This window comes from Cenococcum geophilum (genome assembly GCF_001692895.1).
Source record: "Cenococcum geophilum 1.58 unplaced genomic scaffold K441scaffold_1, whole genome shotgun sequence".
Taxonomy (NCBI): Eukaryota; Fungi; Ascomycota; class Dothideomycetes; order Gloniales; family Gloniaceae; genus Cenococcum; species Cenococcum geophilum.
The window spans coordinates 1170659-1197245 of record NW_027137559.1 but is presented as its reverse complement, the minus strand read 5'-3'; the positions used below and the strand labels follow the sequence as shown (position 1 = coordinate 1197245).

General features: G+C 44.5%; 9 protein-coding genes across 9 annotated transcripts; 5 read left to right on the top strand and 4 right to left on the bottom strand.

Annotated features, from left to right (window-relative positions):
* Positions 1-9375: 9375 nt before the first annotated feature.
* K441DRAFT_672377 (uncharacterized protein) lies at positions 9376-11453 on the top strand (the record flags this gene model as incomplete). The annotated part of the gene is made up of 4 exons (XM_067650544.1): positions 9376-9671; positions 9728-9817; positions 9880-10918; positions 10971-11453. The coding sequence occupies 4 exons, from the start codon at positions 9376-9378 to the stop codon at positions 11451-11453; spliced, it is 1908 nt and encodes a 635-aa protein (XP_067510235.1).
* A 612-nt stretch (positions 11454-12065) lies between these two features.
* K441DRAFT_1839 (uncharacterized protein) lies at positions 12066-12742 on the bottom strand. Its single transcript, XM_067640392.1, has one exon. It carries the CDS (start codon positions 12649-12651, stop codon positions 12172-12174), a length of 480 nt encoding a protein of 159 aa, XP_067510234.1. The 5' UTR covers positions 12652-12742; the 3' UTR covers positions 12066-12171.
* Positions 12743-13585: 843 nt separating this feature from the next.
* K441DRAFT_672376 (uncharacterized protein) lies at positions 13586-14404 on the bottom strand (the record flags this gene model as incomplete). The annotated part of the gene is made up of 2 exons (XM_067650543.1): positions 13586-14092; positions 14138-14404. 2 exons carry the CDS (start codon positions 14402-14404, stop codon positions 13586-13588), a joined length of 774 nt encoding a protein of 257 aa, XP_067510233.1.
* Positions 14405-15103: 699 nt separating this feature from the next.
* Positions 15104-15757, bottom strand: K441DRAFT_532604 (mitochondrial 37S ribosomal uS8m domain-containing protein; the record flags this gene model as incomplete). The annotated part of the gene is made up of 2 exons (XM_067642244.1): positions 15104-15460; positions 15497-15757. 2 exons carry the CDS (start codon positions 15755-15757, stop codon positions 15104-15106), a joined length of 618 nt encoding a protein of 205 aa, XP_067510232.1.
* Positions 15758-16245: 488 nt separating this feature from the next.
* Positions 16246-17878, top strand: K441DRAFT_530904 (uncharacterized protein; the record flags this gene model as incomplete). Its single annotated transcript, XM_067642189.1, has 3 exons — positions 16246-16283; positions 16334-16500; positions 16569-17878. 3 exons carry the CDS (start codon positions 16246-16248, stop codon positions 17876-17878), a joined length of 1515 nt encoding a protein of 504 aa, XP_067510231.1.
* A 588-nt stretch (positions 17879-18466) lies between these two features.
* On the top strand, positions 18467-20317 carry K441DRAFT_1801 (uncharacterized protein). Its single transcript, XM_067640365.1, has 2 exons — positions 18467-18699; positions 18783-20317. Exons 1-2 carry the CDS (start codon positions 18607-18609, stop codon positions 19968-19970), a joined length of 1281 nt encoding a protein of 426 aa, XP_067510230.1. The 5' UTR covers positions 18467-18606; the 3' UTR covers positions 19971-20317.
* A 1-nt stretch (position 20318) lies between these two features.
* K441DRAFT_1802 (peptide N-myristoyl transferase) lies at positions 20319-22337 on the top strand. The gene is made up of 3 exons (XM_067640366.1): positions 20319-21134; positions 21187-21278; positions 21328-22337. The coding sequence occupies exons 1-3, from the start codon at positions 20508-20510 to the stop codon at positions 22136-22138; spliced, it is 1530 nt and encodes a 509-aa protein (XP_067510229.1). The 5' UTR covers positions 20319-20507; the 3' UTR covers positions 22139-22337.
* Positions 22338-22868: 531 nt separating this feature from the next.
* Positions 22869-25106, top strand: K441DRAFT_650176 (restriction of telomere capping protein 5). Its single transcript, XM_067646994.1, has 2 exons — positions 22869-22956; positions 23051-25106. Exons 1-2 carry the CDS (start codon positions 22914-22916, stop codon positions 24898-24900), a joined length of 1893 nt encoding a protein of 630 aa, XP_067510228.1. The 5' UTR covers positions 22869-22913; the 3' UTR covers positions 24901-25106.
* Positions 25107-25136: 30 nt separating this feature from the next.
* K441DRAFT_650174 (uncharacterized protein) lies at positions 25137-25838 on the bottom strand. The gene is made up of 4 exons (XM_067646993.1): positions 25512-25838; positions 25412-25450; positions 25281-25348; positions 25137-25229 (listed from the first exon to the last, which is right to left on the bottom strand). Exons 1-4 carry the CDS (start codon positions 25707-25709, stop codon positions 25220-25222), a joined length of 315 nt encoding a protein of 104 aa, XP_067510227.1. The 5' UTR covers positions 25710-25838; the 3' UTR covers positions 25137-25219.
* Positions 25839-26587: the final 749 nt, after the last annotated feature.

The following is a 26587-nucleotide window of genomic DNA, read 5'->3' as shown; positions in this document are numbered from 1 at the left end:
AGGATATCGCTGTAAGTAGCAGATATTTAGGATTAATTAAGAACTTATAGGAATGCTGTTGTGACTTAGTATATTAAATCGTTGTTAGAGGTATTAAAAGAGGTATTAAGAGGGTACGTGTTAATATTTTAATTCTTATTAAAGGGTTAAAGGTATTAAAGAAAGAGTACGCTTTAATATTTGAGTATAGTTGTATAAGGGTAAGCTGTTATATAGCGTTTAATTTAATAAGATGCTATTAGAGAGCAGATTCGCATATTATTATTTAAGGAGGACTACCGTTAAGTAGTAGGCAGTTTAAAGGTAGTTAACAAATAGTATTAAAAGTGTATATACTAAGGCGTACGTGTTAATATTTTAATTCTTATTAACGATTAGCAAGACATACTTTTATAATGGTAGGCTGTCTCGTTTATAAAAGGTCGTATAAAAGGCTATTAAGAGAAACGCGTTAATAGTTCGTAAGAGGTTATAGAGATAAATAGGCTTATCTACAAAGCTGTTAGAGAGTGCCATAAATTGGAATAATTCTCCTAATCTGTTCTCCTGATTAAGAGTGCTATAAATTACTTAAATTCTCCCCTAGGTTCTTAGTACCCCTATATATAGAATGTAGATATATTCGGCCGTAAGATTAAGGGACTACTTAGGTCAATAGTAAGGTTCGGGTCAATTACGTACGGTGGTTATTAATAAGAACTTAACGGGTGTCTATAAGGGCGTTTATAAATAAGTTAAAGAGTTGTGTCGTAGGCATATTAGCGCGATAGGTTATTAGGTTTAGGGTTTTAGGGTAGTAGTACGGTGCTAGTAAGTCCTTCCTAATTAATTTCATCTCTCCTTATATAGCTTAGTATTAATTAGGGTAGTTATTATAGTATAGTCTATGCCAAAGAATATAGGTAGAATTTATTTTAGAGGACTTCGCGGATAATATACATCTACCGCCTAATAGTATGGCGCGGGTTATAAGTTAGCTTATTTTGGCCATTGGCCCGAACCTAATGCATACTAAAGGACTTTACGGATAATATACACCTACCGCCCAATGGCACGGCTTAGGTTATATCTTGGCTTGTCTTAGCCAATACTGCGGGATTAGTGCTAGGCTTAGTAATAGGATCACTATATCGTTCTCCGTAGTACTAGGCTAAGTCTTAACCGAGGTCGTCTCTATAGCTCGTACAACTCCGTATTAGTTAAAAAGGTTAGGGGGGTAAGATATTCTTACCTTTCTAGGTAGTTGTTTTTATCTACAGGAGACCTTCTAGCTGCTTAAATACCGGCTCCTAGTATTAATGATAGCGACTTAATGCGTTAACGACGCGTAGCTAGGGGTGTTTAACGCGTGTCCCCTTAGAACACGCGGAACGGGGGTAGGAGATTATCCAGGCCTTCCTAGGCGAGGTAAAGAGGGAGCTCCAAATAAATAAAGTCCCCCCTAGGTGGGTGAGCTTAGTATAATGTTACGGCTCGTACAAATGCCTCTAAACCAAAGCTTGTAGAATGCTGTATTACGAAGATACTAAGCTAAGGAGCAGAAGAAGGTTAAGGAAAGGATACGTCTATATACACGAGCCAAGTCTCCAAGCGAGCCCCTAACTAGGCTGCATGTAGACGTCGCATGGGGCGGTGCCCCAGCGCCGTTACAGTAACTCTAACTATCTTTGTAATCCCTTATAAAATAACCTTATTTCCCGCAATTTATATAAGCTCTATTTTTAAACTATTAACTTTACTATAGAGTCCGCCTAAACGTCTTCTGCTGCTAAGATCCCTAGTTTAACCTCTGCTTTTTAGTCCTATAATTACTAGATCCTTAACCTCTAGGTTTTTACAGTTTCTTACTCTATCTCTTATAGGCTTCTTTAGTACCACTTAGGTCTATTAGCTCTGCGCCATACTATAGTTTCTAACTTAGCTTTGGTTATTGCGTACTCTATATCTTATATAACTATAAAACTCTGTCTTAACTTCTCTTAGCCTACTCCCTTTAGTAGATCTAATTGTTAATCTTAATCGCTTAATCTATTAAATCCCTTAGGGTGTCCGTATCTTCTATTAGGATAATCACGTCCTAGACTTTAGCCTTAAGTCCTTATTTATACTGTGCCATAAGCGCCTTATTATTCTACTCTACTTATATTACCAGCGTCTGGAACTATATTGTGTACTTAATTGCTAATATTCGTTACGTAATGTCTTAGAGTTTTCTTTCCGCAGTGGTTACCGCCTCCGGGTCTCTAAATATTTATATAAGTTGCTCTGCAAATCCTTCCTAGCTTAAGAACATAAACTATACCTCTTAGTTAGTAGTCATTGTTCTATTTATCTGTATTTCTATAAGGTAAGGCTTAAACTATTTAAGTGCTCTTCCTAATAGGAATAGTCCTACATAGGCTATTTGATCTATAGGTGTTGGTAGCTTTACCCCTTCTTATGTGACTTTAAAGTGCATTTGCGTAAGAAATCCCTTAAGCTTCGTTCTTTCTTCTGAGAATCTCTTAATTAATAGTAACTTAACCTTTACTACTCCTATCCTATTAACCCTTTCCTCTAACGCTGCATTGTTTGCTATTAACTAGTCAATTACCTCTTGTAACTGTCCGACCGTTATAAGTTGCTAAGAGTTAGTGTCCGCTATACTGGTATCCCCTTCTAACCTTAAAGTAGTTGCCGCCGTTAATGGCGTTATGGTGGTGGCTGCTTTTAGTGGCATATTGTTTAACTTTCTGTACTTAATACTATAACTAGGTAGTAATTATATAATGGAACCTTATAGCAGGAACTACAATAGGCTTATTAATAGGCTAGGTATATAGGTAATGCAAGTTAAAGTTAATAAGTAATAATAACTGGTGGAGTGGTTGCCTAATAGATTAACTCTAATTGTATTCTAAGAATTACTATAAGGAAGGAACTATCTAGGTAGGGACCGTGATCCTTTAAATACACAACTGTACCCCTAAGAAATCCTTCTTATACGTGATGTACGTCTTATACGCGAGGTACGTAAGTTCCTCTCGTTCCTCTTGTTTAATACGTAGCACATTATATGACCTTAGTTACCATTCCTTATTACATAGTTCTACCGGTTCCATCCTAGACCGTGCCTAAATTAACTAACTAGCTTCTTCCGACTCTTCTCCAAGTAGTCGTAATATTGTACTTAAAGCGTCCGTAATATATATAAGATCTAATAGAAGGACACTAAAGGATACGCCCTCTTTTAGCCCTTAGAGACTAAATACCCCTATCTAGCCGTAGTTAGTACGTTAGCGAATTACTAAATACTTCTATTACCCCCTCTAGATCTTCTAATATACTTAGATAGAATAGTATATAAGGTAGACCTAAAGATATAAAGATATATTAGTTTAGTAAAGGTAAAACGTATAGGACTAGCTAAAAGGAAATACTTAGGTTTTTCTTTCTTATAGGGCCTTTTCCTATATAGAAAGGTATAAGTATATAGACCTAAAAAGGGACTAAATTGGGCAATAAATAGAAATAATATAATAATTATATACTTAAGCTTAAAGCTTAATATAAAGTTTTAAAGCTCTTTATAAATATTTATATATTTATATATCTATTATAAGGTATATTACCTAGGGTATATAGTAGGGAGGAGGTAAGCTAAGTAAGGGTTATGGGGAGTTAATAGAAGAGGATAATATAGTAAAGAGTATAGGTATAGCCTTAAAGGAAGAGACAAACCGATAAGAAGAGTAAGGAGGGCTATAAGCCTAAGGAGCTTATACTTAAGTAAGGGATAAAATATTCCTTATATCTATATAAATACTTATATAAATAAATAAATCTATTAAATCTATTTATTGCCTAATTTAGTCCCTATTTAGGTGTTTATAGGCTTTTACCTTTCTATATAAAAAAAGGTCTTTTAAGGGGAAAAACCTAAGTATTTCCTTTTAGATAGTACTACGCGTTTTACTTTTATCTAGCTAATATATCTTTATATCTTTAGGTCTACCTTATATACTATACTTTTTAGATATATTAAAAGATTTAAAGGGGGGTTTATAGGGGTATCTAGTAATTTACTAGCGTACTACTTATAGCTAGATGGGGGTATTTAGTCTCTAAGGGGCTAAAAGGGGGCATATCCTTTAGTGTCCTCCTATTAGATCTTATATAATATTTAAAACTACTAGAGGACTCCTTAATCTATAGCTATTTTACTATTACTTATAGGTCCCTACTATTACGGCAACTTAGTTAATTAAGGCACTAGTATAGCATAAAGTAACGACGTAAGCCTATATAATTAGTAGTTTATAGACTTAGATATTAAAATAAGGAGTAAAAAAAGGTAGTAAAAAGGATACGTCTATATATATAGAGGAGCTAAGCCTTTAGCCGACCCCTAATTAAGCCCCCTATCCAAGTTATGCGTTAATGCTATAATACCTACTTATAGAGAGTATAGGTAATATTATTTATATCTATACTAGTAAATAGCTAGTCCCTTACTAAGCGATAGCTATAGAAAAGTAGTATATAGTATACTAACTAAATAGGCTATCTATAAGTATATTATATATAATTCATTGCTTAACGTCCAATTCGGATCCCTATTGGGCCCACATAGACTACTCCTTATGTACATATAGGGAGAAAACTCTATTTGAGAAAACCCCGTAATCCATCTCCCCGCCTTTTAGGACTCGCCTATAAGGCGCCTGTAAGGCGCCTATAAGTTACCTATAGTGCTCCTACTACCTTACTTTTTAACCTCCTTAGGAACCACTACTGCCGTAATAAGCCTACGGACGCGCTAGTATCGCAAACTTTACTCTACTACTATAGAGTTATTAGGGAGCACCCGTTGCTCGCCCCCCTACCTTTTATTACTATTTCCTTTACAACCTAAAACTGGTTTAGTATATTTTAGCTAATAAGCTACTAGGTAACCGCCTTAAGGCCTTTTTATATTAAGAGTAGTGTTTTATAGTTCTCTATACCAGCTACTAAAAGTATTACTTCTTGGTTAATATGTAAGGGGTATAGCAGTATTACGTACTTTAGAGTCTATCTTAGCTAGCTACATTTGTATTTTAGGCTACCTACTAGGATACCTACCTAGTAGAGCTAGTCTTTTAGTCCTATTACTCCTATTCTTAAGAGTATTGCCATTATATTTTCTACCTTTATTAGGCCTTCTCGGAGCCCTAAAGTATTTACCCCCTATAGCGTTAACCATACTACAGCTTAGGTTCTTCTTGCCTTAGTTAACCTCTGTACCTTTAACTCCTATACGCCTCTTTAGTGTTAGTCTAGCCAGTATTATATTACGGTAGTTAGTTTCCTAGCGTTCTTTTATGCTTTACTTTAGCTCTTTTCTCTCTCTTACTGTTATCCTTACTGGCCTCTTACGCGTTTTCCTTCCTCCTCTATATAGGCCTGGGCCCTAAAGCAGCACTATTCTTCTTCTGCTTTCTTTACCTATTTCTTTAATATATCTTCCCTACTTTAGGGTTATTGGTTTGTTCTCCTATAAGGTACCCTAGGGTCCCTCTATAGTTTATTTAGGCGTATTTTAATATACTTTATAATATTAGAGTTACGTTCCTTTTACGCCCTTTATATTGCAGCGGCTTTAATATATAGTTATAGGGGGGGAATATTAGCTTCCTTCTTAAGCAGTGCTGTAGCCGTTCGCTTATATCCGCCTGTTATATTTTAGAGGTAGGCTATTTAGACCTTTTAGAGTGGTTTAAGGAGCAATTTAAGGGGGCCTTCCTTAGATTCTCCAATGGCCTAAATACTGGACCTATACGTTATAGTTAGCTAGACAACTGCTATATATAGTAGGCGTAACCTCTAAAAGCATAGACCCTATATAGAATTGACGATCCTAGATAATATAATATACTGTGCTTAGCCCTTACGGGCCGCTTGCGCCGTATATACGCTCTACTAGAGCTTACTATCTACCTATACTCCTAATACTCTTAGGCCCTAAACTGGCTAACCCCTAAAGCCTTAGATGTGAATTATGTGCTAGAGATCTACAGATTGGTTGCGTTTTCTTATAAAATAGATTAGCTAGTATTTCTTTAGTGAGAATTGGACTTTATATTATCTTGCCTATTTTATATAGGTATTATAAGCTTTCTCTAGTGTTCTGTAATTCTCTGCGGCTGTTAGCCCGTATATAATTAGGTTTATGTCGTTAACGAAGCCTATCCCTTAGGTCGCCCCTTCCTTAAAGGAGTTAAGTAGGTTACTTATAAAGAAAAGGAAGAGTATAGGCGAGAGGGGTAATCCTTATAGTATTCCTGTTGCAACTGTAATAGGGGGGCTTTAGTATCCGCTAAAGATTAGCGATATTTCTTTTTAACCTATAAACCCTTAAACAAATTATATAATCTATTCTAGGAAGCCTTTTGCTCTAAGGATATATAGGAGACACTTATAGGGTACGTTATCGTAGGCGCCACTAATATCTAGGCTGAGCATTAATACTATAAAGTCCCTTCGCATCGCCTATATAGATTTAATGGTGGTAGTAAGTAGCGTAAGTACTAATAGCGTTAAGCGGTTCTTTCTTGCCCCTATTTAGCTTTGTGGTAATAGGGCGTGTTCCTCAGCCGTGTCTGCTATATAGTCCGCTATTACCCTTTCTAAGATCTTGCTAAGGGTATTCTCTAAGGTAATAGGGCGGTAGCTCCCTAGAAATAAGTAGTCTGCTTTGCCTTCTTTATATAGGATAAATATTATTATAGCTCTTCCGAGTCTCGGGTAGTAGCCTATTATAAAGTATACTCTAGCTATATCCGTAAGCTAAGGTGCTATTAATAGTCCGCAGGTCTTTAGGGCTTTATTTAGGATCCTATCTAGTCCTAGTGCTATATTATTTAAAAGGCGGCTAATAGTTCTAGCTATTTCTTTAGTTGTTATATTACTGTTAACCCTTAGGCGAGTTACNGGTNCTTCNCCCNTAATATTNNTAAGGTCTNCTAANGCTAGTTANGGGAAAAATCTTTNTATAAGGATTTTTGCCTTTTTATTATTATTGCTTATGGCCAGTAATTTACCTGGTCTTCGTAAGGGCGGAAGGTATAGGTCTTCTACTGGATGTCCTGCCTTTCTCTTTGCCTATTTTGCTATTCTTTAGAGACCTTTATTATAGGGGAGGCTCGGGTTAGTAGTATGCTCATTTATAAACCGTCTCCAGCTATTCCTTACTTCTTTTTTTAGGGTATTCTTTAGCTGGTTTCTTGTGTCTTTATAATGTCTCTCGTCTTTAGGATCATGGCTGCTTGTGTATTTTCTTCTTGCTCGTCGTTGGCTGGCGACGAGAACCGCGCATTGCGCGGACTATGCGTGTCGCGCGTAGGGGCCCGCTTTTAAGTCTATAAGTATATTAAGGTATAATATTTAGAATATAGATACTTACTAGCTATATATTTAGCCTTAAGACCTTTATTTAAAGTAGGAAGATGGCTATAAATTCTACCTTTATTAGTCCTTTATATAAAGGAAGTATTAGTATTAATTATAGGGTATTCTATATAGCTATATTTTATATTTTTACTACCTCCTTCTATTATCGCTTTTATTTAAGGTCTACCTATCCTATAATAAGTATAGTAGATCTCTATCTATACTAATAGCCTTTTATCCTCTACTACTATAGTAATACTCTATTAGTACGGCGCTAGGCCTTTATTTAGTAAACTAATAATTTTTATATTTTCTTTTCTCTCTCTATTACCTATAGGTAGAGGCTTCCTAGCTAGTATACTTAGGTATATTGCCCCTTTAAGGGGCCCTCGCTCCTTATATATATCTCGTTCTTTATATAAGTTTTAGTATTTAGTATATATTTTTTCTACTAAATAGCTTTATACTATAACTATTCTCTATATAGTAGTTATATTAATATATAAGTCTAGTAATAGAACTACTACTAGTTTTATAGCTTAGCTAATAGTGCTAGGGAGCTTTTTATTAATACCTTACTATTTAGTCCTTGGCCCTAGATCTAAGAGCATATAGTATTATTAGCCTTACTATAAATAAATAAATAGATATCTATGTAATTTCCTATATAAGTATTTCTATAAACTCTATAATTAATTACTAGTATAAAAAAGATTTTTATACGCCTATATATTTATATAAAGCTCTATATAAAGTTCTATATAAGGCTCTACACAAAGCTCTATATAAGGCTCTACTTAAAGCTCTGCTTGAGGCTCTGCTTAAAGCTCTGCTTAAAGCTATGCTTAAAGCTCTGCTCGAGGCTCTGCACGAAGCTCTGCTCGAGGCTCTGCTCGAAGCTCTGCTCGAAGCTCTGCTCGAAGCTCTGCTCGAAGCTCTGCTTAAAGCTCTGCTCGAGGCTCTGCACGAAGCTCTGCTTAAAGGCTCTGCTTAAGGCTCTGCTCGAGGCTCTGCTCAAGGCTCTGCACGAAGCTCTGCACGAAGCTCTGCACGAAGCTCTACACGAAGCTCTGCACGAAGCTCTACACGAAGCTCTGCACGGAGCTCTGCACGAAGCTCTGTACGAAGCTCTGCACGAAGCTCTGCATGAAGCTCCGCACGAGGCTCTACCAAAGCTCTACGTAAAGCTTACCCCCTTCTGCAAGGCAAATATATACCTACTAGTAGTCCTTAAGTATTATTTAAAGCTGGCTCGTCGGTTTGGGTACTCTGGCTGCGGTAGGAAGAGGGCGGCGGTGGTCGTGGGAGAGGTGCGGCTGCTACGACTTAGGGGCGTCGGGCGCGACGATAAGACAACGAATTAGAATCGGGCAAATCGGGCAACGTAGTCTTCTTCGCCAGGCTTAATTTGGTAATTCTGGCCATTAGGAATAGCTTAGGGAGCTATAGAAGTTAAGATAATTTGGCTTAAAGTAGGTGTATATAGGCCTAATTACCCCGCGCGGGACTAATAAAAATCCGAACCGTGTACCAGACCTTCTAACGAAGGTCTTGCCAAAAGTGGTTAGCGTCTTGGCAAGGTAAGCCTTGGCAAGAAGGTCTGGGAACGAGACAAAGGGAACGAGCATTGCGCGCCGCTTACGTAATTCTGCCCTTTATAAACACCCCAAAAGAGCCGCATCGCTCGCCACTTCACTTTCGCCACGCCTCACCCCGCCTTTCCAATCGCATACAGCTGCTTAAGGATAAGCAGTATAAAACCTCTAAATTTGCGGTAGGAACCACTCCATTTGACGGATTTTGATTGAACTAAGGGCAACAGAACTTTGAAGATGTCCACTAATTTGTAAAATAGTCGGGTTCGCCCACGCGCAATCTACAAGTACGCTTCGTGACCGCTCGTCACATAGCAGCCCGCCCCGCACTAGCTTCTAGTTCTGACTTCGACCATCGAGCTCTTGCAGTATGGCAGCCTTTACCACGTTTCAAGATGCGGATCAAGAAGTCAGGGCTCTGTCGTTCATCTTGAGCTCGTTGGAAACCTCGGGAGTCATCAGCTTTGACGCGCCCATCGAACGCGATCGTCCTGAAATCGCTAAGCCACTGCAGAAAATCGCGAAGGTCCTTGTTAGGAGGAAAATTGACAACGTTGCCATCGGCGCTCTTGTTAGAAGCAACACATATGCCGCTATTGCCCTGGACAGTGATGTCTTTCAGCTGTGTGGATCAATCAACCCCGAGGCAGAAGACAAGAACAAAACGTAAGTGTGGCTTAGAATCGCTTTCATACTTATTACTCTAATGTCATGTTCTCTAGAGAGGTCTCGTTCAAAGATGAGGAGATTTTTGGGCGTGCTTGGTCCAATGGTGATGTGATCGGTTTCGTGGTAAATTATGCAAACCACAAGTAAGTAACAAACCATTATATACTTTTTAACTATTGAATAGGTTATGCTAAGGCTTCTTTAGGTCTGCTGTGCTCTCATTTCGTTCGCACGTATATCTGTTGCAAAAGCTGTGGCGGCAAGCCGTAGAGGACAATACCGCTCGTACGCAACTCCTAATCTACGTCCTAGTCATGGCGTACGATAAGAACGAAGCACGCTATAATCAAGCAGTCAGCGATCTGGATATTCAGCCACCTGCAGACGGGACAATTCCTGATATTTCTTTTGACATCGATGGGCATGTTGACACCGACAAAATTCAACATTCGCTTCCACCTGGTATATCACTCGGTAGGCAAGTAAAAGCAGACCTTGAACTCCGCAAATTCACAGGAAGTGTCTACAAGTTCGTCGCCACCTATATCACAATCACGATTAATCGTGCCCACAAGAATTTGCAGGATCTGTCAAAAAAACTACCTTTCGGTAGCCGGGGCAACACTACTCCGATCATCCTAACAACGGAAATTTCCGAAGAGCGGCAAATAGTGGCTCTCAAAGTCTATGAGGTCCTCTATTCTCAAGTGGCGTACTACCGATGTATGAAGCACCTAAAACCCCTTCTACCTTGCCTAGAGAAAGCGCTTGACACATACAACGAGATATGGAAGCGTGAGGCGAGTAGCTATGCTCGTCTCGACCAAGACTCTAGGCTACCAGTAACATACGGTCCGGCACTAGTAAAACTTCTTAAAGAACCTTTAATTCATATAAATGGCGCCTATTCCATACTGAAATTCGCCCGCCGTAAGCCACCTACTCCTCTCGCTAAACTCTTCAACGGAACACCCCAGAGCAAAATCGAAGTTTTGGAACACAGGTGGCCTCAAGAGCGCACAATGGCGAATGTGGAGGAGGCTTTGGAGAACGCATTCGCTGGCAGTGACAAGGTGTCGCGAGAGGTATTGCGACAAGTTAAAGAATTGATCACCTGTCATGAGAACCATTTTGTCAAGCTAAACGCGATCAAGGATTCTTCACGGAAAGAGTGGGATGGCAAGCTCAAGTTCACCGGCACAGTACATTGCGAAGCAATTGTAGCGGTGGATCTTGTCAAACATGTAAGTGACCTCATCTTGATTGACTAACGCTGAATTTACTAACGTAAGTTAGCTTAAAGATCGTAATCCCAAGCCACTTCCCTTACTCGGCATTTCCCGTCGATGTTGTTTCGTGTGCGCCTGGTTCCTTCACGAAATCTATTCCCGTTACATTCCGGGATTTGATGGCAAGGTCTCCGTAGCGCGTGAATCCAACCGAGTATGGCCTATTTCGCTCCCAGAACAGACAGATGTGCCTATTGCGAACAAAATCATTGATCAGCTTCGTGACCTCCTTCATCGCAAGCTGATGCAGGAAGATGGCAAGATACAGATGTTTTATGATCAGATACAGCACGACAAGCGGCGAATGAGTCATGGCGAACTGAGCTCTTCTGGGGACGAATCAATCCAGGACGAGGAGGAGGAAGAGAATATCGACAACGATGTGTTTAAGCTTGTGGAAGAGGCTAGGGCAAAGCAAAAGCTTAAGGAAGAGGCTATGGGAAAACTTAAGGCGGAGGCTAGGGCAAACCTGCCAGATGACTATCTATGAGGACTCTCCATCGCAAGGGAGCCCGTTAGCCTAAATGTACACAGACGTTGACCTTTAGGCAGAGAATATAGTATACAGCCTATGTGGCATTAACAATGCGAATTATCCATCTTCGGAGCGCCAGAGGTCATCCCTCCAGGCGAGTAATCTGTAGCATTACGCATGATAATGGCAGTAGTAACATCAACGAGCCGGCCATATCCCTTACGGTCCTTGGATCAAGGAAACAATAAATTCTCATAAATTCCTTTGGCTGCATTGTGCAAGAGAACAGAATAAACGGGTAATATATTTAGCAAGTACTAAAGAGTAAACAAGAGGACACAGTTCACCGAGGTAAGTTGTTGGCTTTAGGCTGAATATAAACATGTCAACCGTTGAGGTCACTGTCAGGTACCACCTTATGACTCACACCCTGTTTCTTGCCATCGTATGTCTTACTATCTATTTTCTATTACCTATTTATTACCTATTACCGACTGAGTGGCAATATCGACCTGGTGGCGATTGAGTAACAGTTACCAAATCGTCGTCAGCGTCGTCGTCAGTCTTTTGCCCCTACCTCGTGTATATAGAGAGCTTCTAGAACCAATCGACAGAATTCTTATGAGTGACTTGTCCGTCTGACAAAACAGAAAGGTTTCGTCGTCGACCAAATCCCGGACTCTAAGACGAGTTGAATGGAAGAACGCAGCAAAGTCTCGCCGTGGACTAAATCCTAGACTCGAAGAAGAATTGAAGAGATAAAAGCAGCAAAATCTCGCCGCCAGTTAAGCCCCGGACTTGAAGGAGAGATGAATGGAAAAATAGGCAAACGGTGCGCCACTACCTCAGAGCGCGGGAATGCGATATGTGAGTAATAAGGGCAAAGAGTGTAGTGCTGCTTGGTTGAGTGTTTTTTCTTGATCAAGTGTGTCCAAGAGGGTCCCAACATGAATTGCCATTTCAATCTCCTCAAGATTGTTGAGTAAAGTCCTCTTAACATCGGTGGGAATGCCATTAAAGAGCTCTTCCTAAAATCCTGTCTCCTCAAGCTCCTTAGGCATATAGAACATGCAGTTCCGATATCTGCCGGCGAGATTGTGTACTCTACTAAGCCTAGCACCAAAAGGAAGGCTCTTCGACAGCTCCCAATTAACAACGCCGGACACCTAGCCGCTATCCTCCACAAGAATGTTAAGGCGATTAAGGTCGGCATGGGAGACCCACAGAGGCAAGTATTTAAGTTTGTCGATCGAATTCAACAGCTGTTAGATATTGGCTCAATACTTCCATAGGTTGTTGTTCTTTAATTTAAGTAGTTGTTTAAGCTTCCTTAATCTCGCTCTTAACTACTGCTTTAGAAGCTCTAAGAACGTAACCTTAAGAAAGAATTTAACTAAGCGATTTTATAGCTTTAACGTTTACCTTTAGATCCCATTTGCCCTAGAGATACGACTCTACCCACGTTTTACTAGGCATATAAGTCATAAAGTACGTCTTAATGCCGCCTCTATCCCGCTCTGTGTCCTAGAGGCGCTTAATATCCAGAACAACTAGTCCAAGGACGTCTCGTGCTTAATAGAAGGACGCCACGTTAACCGGTTCCACTTGGAATTAAATATTAGCTTCTTCCCCATTATCTATAGTTACTTTTACCGTTCTGCTAAAAAGACCTTAGACTCATAGGCCTTTGGCTTTTTAGCTTTTACTCCAAGGTGTGCTACAGCTAAGGTTTTGGCTCTTGCAATCTGTTTTACATTGGAGTTTAGGGTCTTAGGAAGATCGGCATTAGACTTAACGAATTTAGTCACGACGAACGGTGCCAAACGAAGTCAAGGCGGATTTAAGTATGCAGCTCTCTAGTAGAGAGAATATTTTCAGGACGTGGACGATCAGAAGTGGTGGGAGAGCATAGCTGCAGTTTTCTCGTCGCTTGGTTGCCTGGGCTTGCTGAGGTATTGTTGAACGCCCAATTGGTTCAAAAAGACCGGTCCTTCTGACGAAGCCAGATAGGACATATTTTATAGGTTGACAGGTATCAACGCCAATCCCGCTTAGGCCATGGGAGCCCTCGTTGCACGGCGGCTAATTACTCGGCGTTATAGTAGGTGCATGATCATAATGCACCATCGTTCACTCCTCAGCCTTTTTTAAAGCCCTCCGATATGGCTATAATATTGCCCACCATACTGGAGTCCACGTTGCTGTCTCATATCATCAAAATAGACTTTTCTGCACATTTCTCTGACCAGCAAATCAAGGCCAGCAACTAGCCTGTCGTATCTGGACTGTGCCGCAGTTACCAATCCCTTCACTTCTGAGGGACGAACTACGCCGCATTCATAAGTCACCAGGGTCCTCATACCGCTCAAGATCCACTTTTCCCTGTTGTGCCGAAACACCTCAAGCTCCGCCGCCAGCTCCACCAGCAGTGGCGCTGCGCATGGCACCACCGGAAGTGGAGTTGGTGCGATCAGAACAGCTGGAACGACGCAAGGAGCACCAAGACGCGGGAATGGCACACAATGGGGGCTCCCAATCCCCCGAATCCTCTCCTTCCGGACCCGGGGGCTGCGAACCTTCACCTCCCCTGGGCCCAGAGAATAGGCACGCCTATACAGGCGCTGATAGGCGGCGATGATAGCCATCACATATCGCTAAGTAGAGCTCGGAATAGAAGCTAGGTAAGGAGGCCTGCTCACTTTCCGTGATGACAAGTCCGGAGGGTAGCGGGCCACAAAACGGGAAGCCGAAGAGCTCCCCGTGGTCCCATTGCTAAGGATGCCCGTAGATGAAGCAGAAATGGTAGCCGCACTCGCAGTGGACGTGGTTGTATGAGGCAGAGAGATCTGCGGGAGCGGCGTAGCGCGGGCACGGCTTGTGATTCTGCTCAAGGGCGTAAGCCAAGAACCCTTGATCTTGAGGCGTGAGCGCGGAGGCGGTGGAGCAGGCCGTTGGGTGTGTGGCATCGAGAGGCCTAGTGCATATCAGACAAGTGGTTGTGGAGCAACCTATACGGGTTCCTGAAGTCTTAAAGGCGTAGAAAAGGTTGGTTTGAAGAATACGACTGAAACCCTAGATAGAAGCGGTCAAACGAAAGAGTTCAACCGTGGCAAGCAAAAAACGAGACGGATGGGATGAGAAGCGAGCGGGAGAAAACCTATCAACTGCGAGTGATGTATATCTTGGGATCTTAGGAGAAGTCTTTTGGCAAGTATCTGGAACTGTGCCGGCTGCTGTATATGTACTAACTCTGACTTCAGGATGATTCTGAGAGAGTATGAAATGTGAGAAGGAATTAGAGACGGGACGAGATATCCGAGAAGTTAAGCTGAAGTTGAGTTGAGAATAGAGGAGGCTGGAGGGTGGTAAAATAGAATGAAGTCTATGCCTGGCTTATAGTCTGGTTTGCGAAGTAGACCTTATATGGGCACGTCTCTTCACAAGAAATTCAAACAATGTTGAGGAGATGTCTCATCTTACCGTGAGGATAGCATTTCATGAGTATAAGATATGATGCCGAATGTGCTTCGCTTGAAGGAGACGGGGAGAATATCTCCCAACCACGATGATACTGCACACTAAATGTTGGTCTGACATTAATATCGGTACATCCCAAACACCTTGATATCATACAAGCTCTTTCTATTTCCTGAACCATTTCTCACCTATACCACCTTGACCAACATCATCCCTCCAATCCTTTTCTCCGCGCATTCCCGGGCTTCCAAAATCCCCCTGTCTGTTGTCACAAACAAGCATTCTCCTGGCTTTGACAAGCCCTTTACATAACCCGCGTCTCTGCCTCTTATTATCGCCGCGATATCGGTTGAATTGAGCCATATCCGTTTCGTGGGTTTGCTGACTAGTTTCATTTTACTCAAGACGGGCTCGTTATTCCAATATTTCAATCCAAGCCATAATCTCCTCTTGGCTGGATTATCAGGTACTGGTTCTTCGTAGTTTGCTTCTATTGATTCCGTAGCTGCGCTTTTCACGGGTTCCGGGATGGGGGAGTTGGTGGCCTTTGCCCAAGTCTCTAACAATGCTTTCTCATGCACTTTGTCCGGTTGGGGAAATGCTCTCCAAGGCTCATCTCTTATTTTTTGCTGTGAAATCTCTACCAAAGTGTTGTCTTGTAATAAGAAGGGTTTAGGAGGTGATGGGCCGCCGAGGGTTACGCTGGAGAGAAAGCCTTCCTTTTGAAGACCTAACATGAGTGCGACATGAAGTTTCGAGACGGGTATCGAGGTGAGCCCAAGCCGCGCTTTTGAGGCATTTTGAAGATGTGAACAGACGTGGGCGAGGTTGACAAGAGACATGGCGAAGGTTAGGAGGTTAGGGGGAGATGCTAGGTGAGAGCCCCCTCGGGCTGGAGAACTGTTATTCTCGAGCTGAGGAGTCGTTTCTGTAGCGTCTTCTGGGGCGGTAGATTATCGCAATGTCATTTAGACAGTAACAAGGTGGATGGATTTCAATCAGGGTTTACCAATGGAGGTTGCTGCGAGCGGTTGGTGATCGCTTGCAGCCGCCAAAAATTTGGTGGTGGTGGATTCCGCGTGCATGTAGCCCTGCGCTTGTTCATTGGAACAGCCAACCGCTCAAGACTTGGGCGCTTGGAACGCGACCCTCTAGAAATAGATCTTTCTATCTCCACAGAAGCTATATATGCTGACTTCTTCAGTGGGCTTTATGACTTGACGATTGTTTTCTATTTGCTATAACTTTCTCTTCTTGTGCTTGCTTTGTGACTTACGTTAACTTTCTGCGCCTTCTTTCAGCTCGACTCTAGCTACTCATTCTGCACAGCATGCCTCAGTTACCTGGAGAAGTGTCCCTACTGACGCTGTATGTTTTGAAGGAGTCGCGAAACAAGCCTCCTTGCTGACTTGAATTAGCTTTGCTGACATTCACTACTTCTTCGGCCCTCCTACATCTAAACCCCCGCACCACCGCTTTGATAAGACTTCTTATGTCTATCTTTACCACAATCCCATGCAACAGCAGGGAAGGATGGAGATTGCAAACCATGCCGGAACGCCTGAGCAAGACGCCTTTATGGGCTGTAAGTTGGGACTAATCTGGATACAAGCCCTTCAAAGATACGTCTGAACTGACATAACTCTATGATAGATATGGACTCTGTTCGCGTTGAGCAATCTTACAAACATCCAGCTCTATTTACCATCACTGTCGATGGATACCGAAGCCAAAATGGAAGCACCCATTCAAGCCCACAACAGGATATGTCGCAGTGGCATCTTCCAGCTCCCGATCTGCGAAACGATGGAAGGTATATGTATAGGTTGCACACTATTGACATATATTTCTGGACTACTGAAGACTCTACGTTGTTCCTCGATTCGTTGAGGAGAGTTTTGCAAGCTCACCAGCTACAAATCATAGAGGCACCCACCGCCCATTCTGAGCATCGAGATACCATGAGCCCTGTCGTCGAGAAATTAGAGCAAGCCGTTATCTCGAAGCCATATCCATCTCGAAGCGACAGTATCAGTACAACACAGTCGTTCAACGGACCACCGACCGTCCCAACCCCAGCAAGCAGCGGTGCTGGCCATTCTCAAAGTGCTGAAGCACCAACCAGTTTTGCACCCATGGCATACAATCCTGCTTCCCCTGCTGCGCCAGAACCCATAGCACACCGTGAGAAAACACCGCCCCCACCTGATGCCGAAGGTGGCACTGGTCTTGCAGCCGCAGCAGTTCATGATAATTATGGTCAATTCGGAGCCCCACCGATTCAAGGATCATTTGCTCCGCAACCCACCATGCACAAACCATACATGCCAGGACCAACTTCACTACAGCCCGTTCAAAATTTTTCTAATAGCCCACCAGTTGGAATTCAGCGTTCCAACACGTCTGGTGCATTTCTCCCTCCACCTCCACCTCAAGGTTCCAGTAGTGCTGGTCCTCCACAAGGCCAGCAATATGCGCATTCGTTCGCACCTCCTCCACAAGATCCTGCCTCGCAGTATGGGCGGAATGGAACACCTCCACAGCCTGGATTGCAACGGCAGGCCACCATGCCATCATCCTACGGTCAGTATGCCAACTATCCTGGGTCTCCTGGTCACCCTCCGGTCCAATCACCAGGACTCCCACCAACTCCTGGTCATGCACCGCTTCATTCACCGCTTCATTCACCAGGATACCCTCCTGCTCCTGCGTATGCTCCAGCTGCATCGCCTGGCCTTCCGCCGGCAAGTTATTCACAGTACCCTTATGGACAATCGCAGGCTGCACCTGAAGCATACCAAATCCATAACAAGCTCTACAGACCAACGGAAGCAGAGGCTAAGGCGCACGGGAAGAAGTCTGTTGGTGCAGGGCCAGGACAGCAACCAGGTCGATTAGAGCAACGAGCAGACAAGCTCGAGAAGGGTGTAGGCCGGTTTCTGAAGAAGTTGGATAAATTCTAGTGATGAGTTGGATTTCGCCCAGACTAAGGGAATCGTGTTAGATTTTATTAATGAAAGCGCAAAGGCTGTTGATAATATGGATGAAAGATCTGGCACAGTATATTTTCAGGTATATACCCATAATCTCGGGAGGTCTGGCTAGGATTCCCGTTGGATAAAGTTAGGGCGTTTAGAGGAGAATCATTGCCCAATTCAATGCATCCGCAGCTTAACAAGCCCATTGGCGTTAGTTAGCGACCCAAAATAGCAACACGTTCAAGCGGGCAACGACCGATGCTGACGAGGGCATGGGGCGCAATATTTTCGATTTATGAGCAACTACTACTCTCTTATATCAGCGAGCAGTTCGCAAAACATATTGCGCTCGCAACAGTGATTGTCGTCGAAGTCTTGCGTGCGATGGCTGCGACCTACAGCCGCCCTTCGGGATTTTGCCCCTGCTGCTGAGCCACCACTCGCCCAGACCCATTGCGCAACCCGCAACATCAATCCTAGCCTCCATCATCAACACGCCCCTCTGTGCTAGTCCTTCGCTGCTCGTGTTCTTGTTCTCCTGGCTTAATTGAATCAAATCGAGAGATACACTTCTGTCGTTCCGAAAATCGCACTTCGATAGCTCAGCTGCAATATAACGTCCTTGGTAATTGAAATAAATTCCGGAATCCTGCGTCCAGACACTTTCACATACAGCCTTCTTGCATGACTGCCTTCGAGCGTCCGCAAACAAGATGCGGTCACCCGTAGCATCTGGATGGGATACTTCCTTAAGCAAGCGGGATCAAAGCAAGGACTCCGGCAGCAAAAGCAATACAGTCGTAATCGTAAGCCCAATTTTCGCCAAACCTTCGCCAATCTTAACTATCGAACGTGATAATAGTTCAACAGCTAACTGAAGTCGCCACAGGTTACTGTCATAGTCATCTCTGTCTTCGTCGTCCTTATCATTGTCTTCTTCGTATACCGTTACTTCCGCGCCAAGCGAATCTCTCACAGCTCGAGCTCTTCCACAAAATCAAAATCGAAGTCAAAATGGCGATGGCGTCTACGGCCGCGGACATCCGAGTACTCATCTCGCCTTCAAAGCGATGAGCTCGAACGGGGTAGTCGGAGTGGAAGTCGTGACAGGGAGATGACTGCGTCGGGATCCAACGGCACAACCACTTCTGGTGGTGCGGGAGTCGATCGAAACACATCAGTACGCAGCATCATGACATTACCAGCATACTCTCCTGCTGCACGTGAGAACGAACGGATATTGGGACGTGAAGGCGAGCGAGCGGGCATAGATACTGTTGTGGAATTTCCGGAGACAGTTGATGAAGAGGAGGAGCGCAGGGAGGGCGAGATGGAATCACTCTACCAGATTCGCCTTGCGCGGCGGGCCGAGCAACGTGAAAGAGAAGAGCGACGACGACTACGCAGAGAGGCGCGCGCAAGGGGTGACACAGAAACACTCGCGGAATTACGACGCAGAGCGGAGAGTGCCGCGTCTGAAAATCTATCTAGCATGCTGATCGTTGAGCATCAAGCGCAGAATCGCGAGCGACGCGTCTCAAGCGTCCAATATGCGGAACTAGGTGTTGCAAGACATGATGGTACCCGGCTGCGTGCTAACTCTGCGGAAAGCGATAACCGCCCACTACTAGACTCGGCCGCGTCTATCGGGGGAGCCAGCACTAGGAGTAGGCCGCTGAGTGGTAGGACTCTGTCAACCCATTATCGTGGCCCTTCTGCTTCATCTGTCCTCTCCATCTCAACCCGAGCATCAGACGAGTTCGAGTTCCCTCAAGCACATCGCACTGAGAGTGGTGGAAGCGGTAACGATGATTTCGAAATCGTCTCGCTTACCCAGTCGCGTTCTCGGTCTGCTAGTCGAGGTCCCGCAACACCTGGTCTTGAGATACCTCACACAGATCCTCCAAATTACGATGATCATACCGGATTTGAAGAGGCCCCGCCATATGAAAGTCCTATCAACACACAACTGCCGACGGTTGAGCGGTTACCCTCCATACAAATCACCGCTGAATTAACCCCGGTGGAGGGGAGGTCAACGGAATCACTTCATGGGGAGCAACCGCAGAATAGGTGATTACGAGAAAGAAATAAGGAAAAGAAGGATGATATAAGCAAGGGGAGACTGGGCGTTATTAGCGACCTTTCGTGGAAGGAATATTGGAATTTCCGTATTTGGTTAATATGAAGCCATGAATTTATCTAGGAGATTGTATCATTTCTTAACGATGTAATGGGACTAACAAGCTGGCCTGTGATATTCCTGGTATGTACAGTAGGTTCGCTACCTAAACTTTTGGCGTACATGTGTGGCGGAATTGGTTACCGGATACTGTGTTTGGCATACATAATCTGGCGTATGACCCCTCACCTGAGGCTTTAAATAGTACATCATACATTTTCCAAGCATTCAGACCTTAAATTTCGCTATGAAGAGGATCTATATGCTTTCAGTAATAGCAATGAAGCTAGCATGGTAGCTCATAATTGCTCTTCAGGCATACATACTCCGTCACTGTTCGGCAAACTAGCCCCACCACTCCACTTCGAAGGCCAGCCACAACCTCCATAGTAATCGGCTTACATCGTTTCCCTCTCCACCAATACCCCCACAATGCCCGAAGAATCTAAACTCACTGATCCCTCCACTACCGCCGAAGCTGCTGCCGAGGTGGTTCAAGAAGCAGCGCAGATCTCTGCCGGCGTAGAAGATGAGGAAGGCTCGAGCAGTGGCGAGGAAGCCGGCGCGGCGGGTGCAGCAGAAGGCACAGAAGGCGCGAAGAAGAAAAAGAGGAGGGGCCGGAAACACAAGATCAAGAATGCGCTGATGGGCAAGAAGGATGGCGAGGAGGGCGACACTGGTCCAGCATCAAAGCTGACCAAGGAGCAGTTGCAAATGCTGCTCGATTCTAACCCGGCGCTGCGGAATGAGCTGGAGGGACAGGCAGGGGTAGGCGTTGGGGTTGAGGGTAAGGGGAAGAGAAAGATGGATGTGGAGGCTATGCTTAAAAAGCTGAATGTGAGCGAGCTGTTGACGGGTATGGCGCCTGGTGGGAAGAACAAGAAGGATATGGCGTCGCACGCTTTTTGGCGGACGCAGCCTGTGCCAAGTTTCGAAGAGGCCGGATTAGTGGAGGACGGCCCAATTAAGATGATTGAGATTGACAAGGTCGAGAAAGAGCCGAGCCAGATGTATCCTGGGTTTGAGTGGGTTACAATGGATTTGAGTGATGAAAATCAGGTGTGTGCCGTGTCAGGATAGGGAATTATTAGGCTGAGCTGACCGAGAATAGCTTGAGGAGGTCTACGATCTTCTGTCCAATCATTACGTCGAAGATGACGAGGCTATGTTCCGATTCAAATACTCGAGCTCATTCATCAATTGGTATGTCACCTTCTCTAACTTCCTCTATACTGAAATCTAATATAACTAGGACCCTCAAAGCTCCAGGCTGGCGGCAGGAGTGGCACGTAGGTGTTCGCGCATCTGAATCTCGAAAACTTGTCGCATTTATCTCTGGTATCCCCGTTGATCTACGTGTACGCAAAAATGTTCTCCACTGCTCCGAAATCAACTTCCTCTGTGTGCACAAAAAGCTCCGGTCAAAACGTTTAACCCCCGTCCTGATCAAGGAGATTACCCGCCGCTGCTACCTTGTTGGTGTTTTCCAGGCTATCTACACCGCCGGCGTCCTAATACCAACACCCGTCTCGACATGCCGGTATTTTCATCGGGCATTGGATTGGGAAAAGTTGCATGAGGTCGGGTTCTCGCCGCTCCCACTAAACAGCACGAAGGAGAGGCAGTTGGTCAAGTATAGACTTCCGAACAAGACATCGACACCAGGTCTGCGACCCATGGAAGCCAAAGACATCGAAAATGTGCTAGACCTTTTAATGCGCTACCTTTCGCGTTCAGACCTAGCGCAAGTATTTACCAAAGAAGAGGTCGAACATTGGCTATTGCACAACAAAGAATCTCAACCGAAGGAACAAGTCATCTGGTCATATGTTGTTGAGGACCCCAAGACAAGAAAGATCACGGATTTCTTCTCATATTACCTTCTGGAGAGCACAGTGATAGGGAGCAAAAAGCACAAGGTTGTGCGAGCAGCATATCTTTTCTACTATGCAACAGAGGCAGCGTTTGACAAGGACAAGAGCGTGTTGAAGACAAGGCTGAATGCCCTAGTGAAGGATGCGCTGATTCTGGCTAAAAATGTGAGTTCCTCTATCCCAACTTAAAGGGAAACATCAATTGCGACGTGGTCTTCATCCACCCAAAGAAAAAAGGCTGGAAATGTTTTACCACGATTTTTTAGTCACCTTGATTAACAGAAATGCTTGTCTTCATCGTACGCGGGAGAAAAAGTGCGATTCTTGGATAATGCTAAATTTTCCCACTTTCACAGGCTAAATTCGATGTCTTCAATGCTCTTACTCTCCTTGACAACCCTCTCTTCCTGGAAGAACAGAGATTTGGTGCTGGCGATGGTCAATTGCATTACTATCTTTTCAATTACCGCACGGCGCCAATTCTAGGAGGTGTGGACACTAAGAACCAGGCGAATGATAAATTCATGGGTGGCGTAGGTGTGGTGATGCTTTGAGGGATGGGTAGGGAATTATATCCAAAAGGACTTTATTTGAGCAAACGGAGCACGGCATGAGCATGGAAAGCATGCGTAGCCATTGGCCCCATTGCCATTAGGACTTGAGTCCATTTAGGATTAGTATGACAAGCTCTTATCCCACAAAAATGAAATGCCGCTGCAAGTGTAGGTGAAAAGGTCTATCTGAACCTGTCAAACTCACAACCAAATGTCTCCAAAGACGCGAGTGATCACTGCAGGGGGGAAGAAAGGAGTTTTGGAGGCGCTATCCCGTGTCACGGAACAAATCTTTTGCGAAGTGTCTGATTCATGAGATAACCCACCATACATCAACCTCACGAATAGATCAAGCAGGCAATAGCCACAAAGCTTTAATCCATGCATCAACCCTTGTGCACATCCACATTATGGGTCAAGGAGGTTCTACAGAAGCCCCTCCTCTATCTCTAGGTATCTCAACCTGAGCTTGTCTCACTATATGTTGCTAGGGCTGCATCACCTGTGAGCTCCCATATTACTAGACCGCCAGCTAAATGCATCCTAGAACAGCTCAGTCACGCCCTCGCTCACCGATTTGCTCAAAAGTGCTACACTCCTCTCGAACTATACTGCTTCAACTCTGTCTTCCGCTCACTCGCTGACTCTGAGTCCGGAGTCCGGTACTGGAGTGAGACAACACTATGCCGTTTCCTCGAACTGCCTGATGCCTTGGGCGCTGGATCTGTGATCTTCCATATGGCGAGCTATTTAGGTGCATTTCCGTTCCCTAGTCAGGCTCCGGCCATACTCACGAGCGGGGCACTCTTGAAAGTGACCACAATATTTACGGAGAGGTATGGAGCTGTTATAAAGAAGAGAGGACGGGAGATGTGGTTACGAGAGCTATATCGGAGTATGGCAGTCTATGATCGTGGTGTTACCATTGGAATAGAAGATGAAGAGAAAACCAAGAGCGGGGAAAGGCCAAGCAGAGATATTAATACTGATACTAGTGGAGGTGGTATTAAGGGCTTCGTTATAGATGAAGCTATAGATGATGAAGATGAAGAGCAAGACGACGACGAACTGGTACTGGCCGCGCTGGACTCAATGGATGCTACTGAGGTATTTAAACACGGCGAGAAATCAAATGTTCATCACTCAATAATTCCAACGGATAATCTCCTCAAACTTGTCGAATTGCTTCTTCTCATTGCACCCATCGACCCCCAGGAAAGCGTGTCAACATTCGCTACCCAGATATTAGATAAACGAGTTGCAGAGCTGAGGAGAACTGCAAATGATATCCTATCCTCATTTGGCGTGGAAAAGAACCCTGGGGTTACTTTCAAGACCTTTAATGTTGTCGTCTCTTCCTCTTTACCATACCTCTTTGATGGGCTGAACCCTTTATTTGAGCACTTTCTCTTCGCAAAAGACTTTAATCTATCCAAACGAAAACCCTCTGCAACCCCAACAACCGAAACAACTCCAGTAATTCCATCAGCTAAAGCATCTTCGGCCCCAGAACCAATCCTTCGCAATCCAGGTGAAATACTAGACCTTAACGTCCTCAGCCAACTTTCCTTCTTTATAAAAGGCAATAATCTTTTCCGCCGTCTGCGTCCTCTCTACTCCGGCAACGCTGCCGGCTTTAGCATGGGGTCCTTTGAAAAATCCGTCTTTAATTGGCGTGCGCCCTCCATCCTTCTCGTCTCCGGAACACTACTCCCTGCGAGCCCCACCAGCGCCCGTGAGCGTACCCTCTCCGACTCTCTCCCTCCTGCTCGGCTCCCAAGCAGCCTCTCTCTCACCCCGTCATTAAATCTCGAAAGCACAGCCCTTACATTTGGTGCTTACATTCCCGTTCCTTGGAAACAATCGCACAAAACCTGCTTCAGCGACTCCTCAACAGTACTATTCCAACTATCTCCTACACATGACATCTTCAAGGCCTCAAATTTCAGTACAGACTACGTCTACTTTAACAAACCCCCCACGCGACCTTCAGGGCTAGGATTTGGCTCTGCAGTCCCTCATCAGACCCAATTGCAACAGGCATCCCACTACAGCTCTCATATCTCGCTCGGCCCTGTATCCCTGCATCTTGACGACGCGCTCGAATTCGCCATCTTTACACATCACTCTTCGGGTGGTGGCTCCTTTCACACGTCGCAACTTCCGTGTCGTAAAAATAAGGACTGGCAGGACCGGTTTGAGATCGAAGCGTTGGAGGTATGGGGATGTGGTGGGGATGAGGAGGCTGAGGCGCAGAGGAGAGAATGGGCATGGGAGAAGCGAGAGGCGGAGATGAGGCGGAGGATTAATTTGGGCACAGGTAATATTGATGCTGATAGAGAGTTGTTGAAGTTGGCGGGGTTAATTGGAGCTGATAGGAGCGGTGGGAGTATGTGAGATGCATGTGGTGAGGATAGGAAATTTGATGAAGTTGATGGAGTGGGCAAATTCGGGTTTGGCGTTTGGGAGTTTTGGGGTGGCAGCGGCCATGATAATAATACATGACTGCAAAATATTCTATTGAGTAGTTTATATGATCCGCAACATCCCTCCTTCCGACACATAACTACGAAGGTCCCTGTAAGGGATTTCGAGAGCATGACATGATGATAGTTGAGAGTGATTCATGATTTCCTCCAGCAATACTCTATGAACGCCATTTAGTGCTAGCATATACTACACAATATACAAATCCTCCCTACACCAAACAACCGATTTATCCTTGCCTACAACCTTTGTCAGTGCCATTTTATTTTTATATTGAGTTAAGTGCATGCCTCTGTTTATGCTTCTGATTCTTACTGCAGATAATATAGACGTATTTCCCGCCTTTCCTCCTAACACTCTATTCCTAACATCAACCCTCTGTCCCTAGGGAAAAAGCGCCCAGATCTACGCGAAAACTCACCTTGCACCCATCGCACAGCTTCTTGACCGAACTCCGGACCTGTTGCGGGATCATTAACCCCGTTCTCATCCTTCCAGCATAGAGAAAGGATTCAACCAACCTTCATCCCTCTAACCTGTCCAAACCCCATCCCGCACTTTAGTGACCCTTGTATCATCGGCCGCGCAGCAATCGTACCAGGAGCCCGCCGTGCTGTGCTGGGCGCGTGTGTATAGAAGAGAGTTCGAGTAACATTGAGAAAGGCGCGCGGGGAGAAGAGCGTTTGCCGGAGCGGAAGGAGGAACGTTCGGGGGAGCATTGTGGTTGTGAGAGCTTTAGAATAGTATGTAAGGGTAATTATTGACGTCTATTAGGCTCTAGGCTAAGAGACTATCATTTGATATGAGAAGTGGCGTAGTGGGAATGCGATGCGGGAGATGAGATTTGGGATAATGATTTGGTGGTATTGACTGCCCGGCTGATCGTCCGTCAGCGAAAAAATCACGTGTTCAGCCAGCCACCTGGGGCAGATTCGCGTATATCCACAGCGCCACCAGTGCCAAGCTGTGGATATACGCGTATCAAGGGCCGCCCGCTGATCGAGCCGTTGATCGACGCCGACCGTAGGGTAATTAGGGCCATTAGGGCCCCAATTATATATAAAAAAGGCCTCCCTGCCTAATCCTCAATCGCGGCAGCACGTCTGCTATTATTGACCCGAGTTTACGAGTGGTCTATTACTTTCAGGTCCCAAATTTCAAACTCTGCCAAGCCTGCTTTTAATTGGTTTAAATTTTTGCTAAGCGTGCTTTTGATTGGGTTAAAAAAAAGTTGCGGGCGGTATTTACCTGTAGAATACGGAGGCAGCAGGCAAAAGTACCTGGCCCCCCCTGCGCCACAAATGCGCCACCAATAAGCCACAAAACTACTTTCTTGGCGTTCCAGATTAGGAAGGAGGCTGGTATTGATATAGGATTACTGCTTCTGCCCACTACCTCGTCCACTACCTCGTCCACCACCTCGCCCACCACCTCGCTGTGGCTCCTGCTGCTGTGGCTCCTGCTGCTGTTGTGGCTCTTGCTCGGGCTCAATAAACGTCTCATTGAGTAGCTCGATTGGCAGGCGCCGTCGTAGGTTTCGTCGTGGCTCTGGAGGTGGAGCTTATGGTGGTTTGGGAGGTGATTTGGGAGGTGATTC

What these genes read in the sequence shown, in the direction of transcription:
- K441DRAFT_1839 (XM_067640392.1), bottom strand. Translation starts at nt 12,651, where the DNA reads ATGCCGACCTTAATCGCCTTAACATTCTTGTGGAGGATAGCGGCTAGG.
- K441DRAFT_1801 (XM_067640365.1), top strand. Translation starts at nt 18,607, where the DNA reads ATGCGGTCACCCGTAGCATCTGGATGGGATACTTCCTTAAGCAAGCGG. An exon ending in AAAGCAATACAGTCGTAATC is followed by an intron (nt 18,700 to 18,782) that starts GTAAGCCCAATT and finishes AAGTCGCCACAG; the next exon opens with GTTACTGTCATAGTCATCTC.
- K441DRAFT_1802 (XM_067640366.1), top strand. Translation starts at nt 20,508, where the DNA reads ATGCCCGAAGAATCTAAACTCACTGATCCCTCCACTACCGCCGAAGCT. An exon ending in ATTTGAGTGATGAAAATCAG is followed by an intron (nt 21,135 to 21,186) that starts GTGTGTGCCGTG and finishes GACCGAGAATAG; the next exon opens with CTTGAGGAGGTCTACGATCT. An exon ending in TCGAGCTCATTCATCAATTG is followed by an intron (nt 21,279 to 21,327) that starts GTATGTCACCTT and finishes TAATATAACTAG; the next exon opens with GACCCTCAAAGCTCCAGGCT.
- K441DRAFT_650176 (XM_067646994.1), top strand. Translation starts at nt 22,914, where the DNA reads ATGGGTCAAGGAGGTTCTACAGAAGCCCCTCCTCTATCTCTAG. An exon ending in AGCCCCTCCTCTATCTCTAG is followed by an intron (nt 22,957 to 23,050) that starts GTATCTCAACCT and finishes AATGCATCCTAG; the next exon opens with AACAGCTCAGTCACGCCCTC.
- K441DRAFT_650174 (XM_067646993.1), bottom strand. Translation starts at nt 25,709, where the DNA reads ATGCTCCCCCGAACGTTCCTCCTTCCGCTCCGGCAAACGCTCTTCTCC. An exon ending in GACAGGTTAGAGGGATGAAG is followed by an intron (nt 25,451 to 25,511) that starts GTTGGTTGAATC and finishes ATCCCGCAACAG; the next exon opens with GTCCGGAGTTCGGTCAAGAA. An exon ending in AGCTGTGCGATGGGTGCAAG is followed by an intron (nt 25,349 to 25,411) that starts GTGAGTTTTCGC and finishes TGTTAGGAATAG; the next exon opens with AGTGTTAGGAGGAAAGGCGG.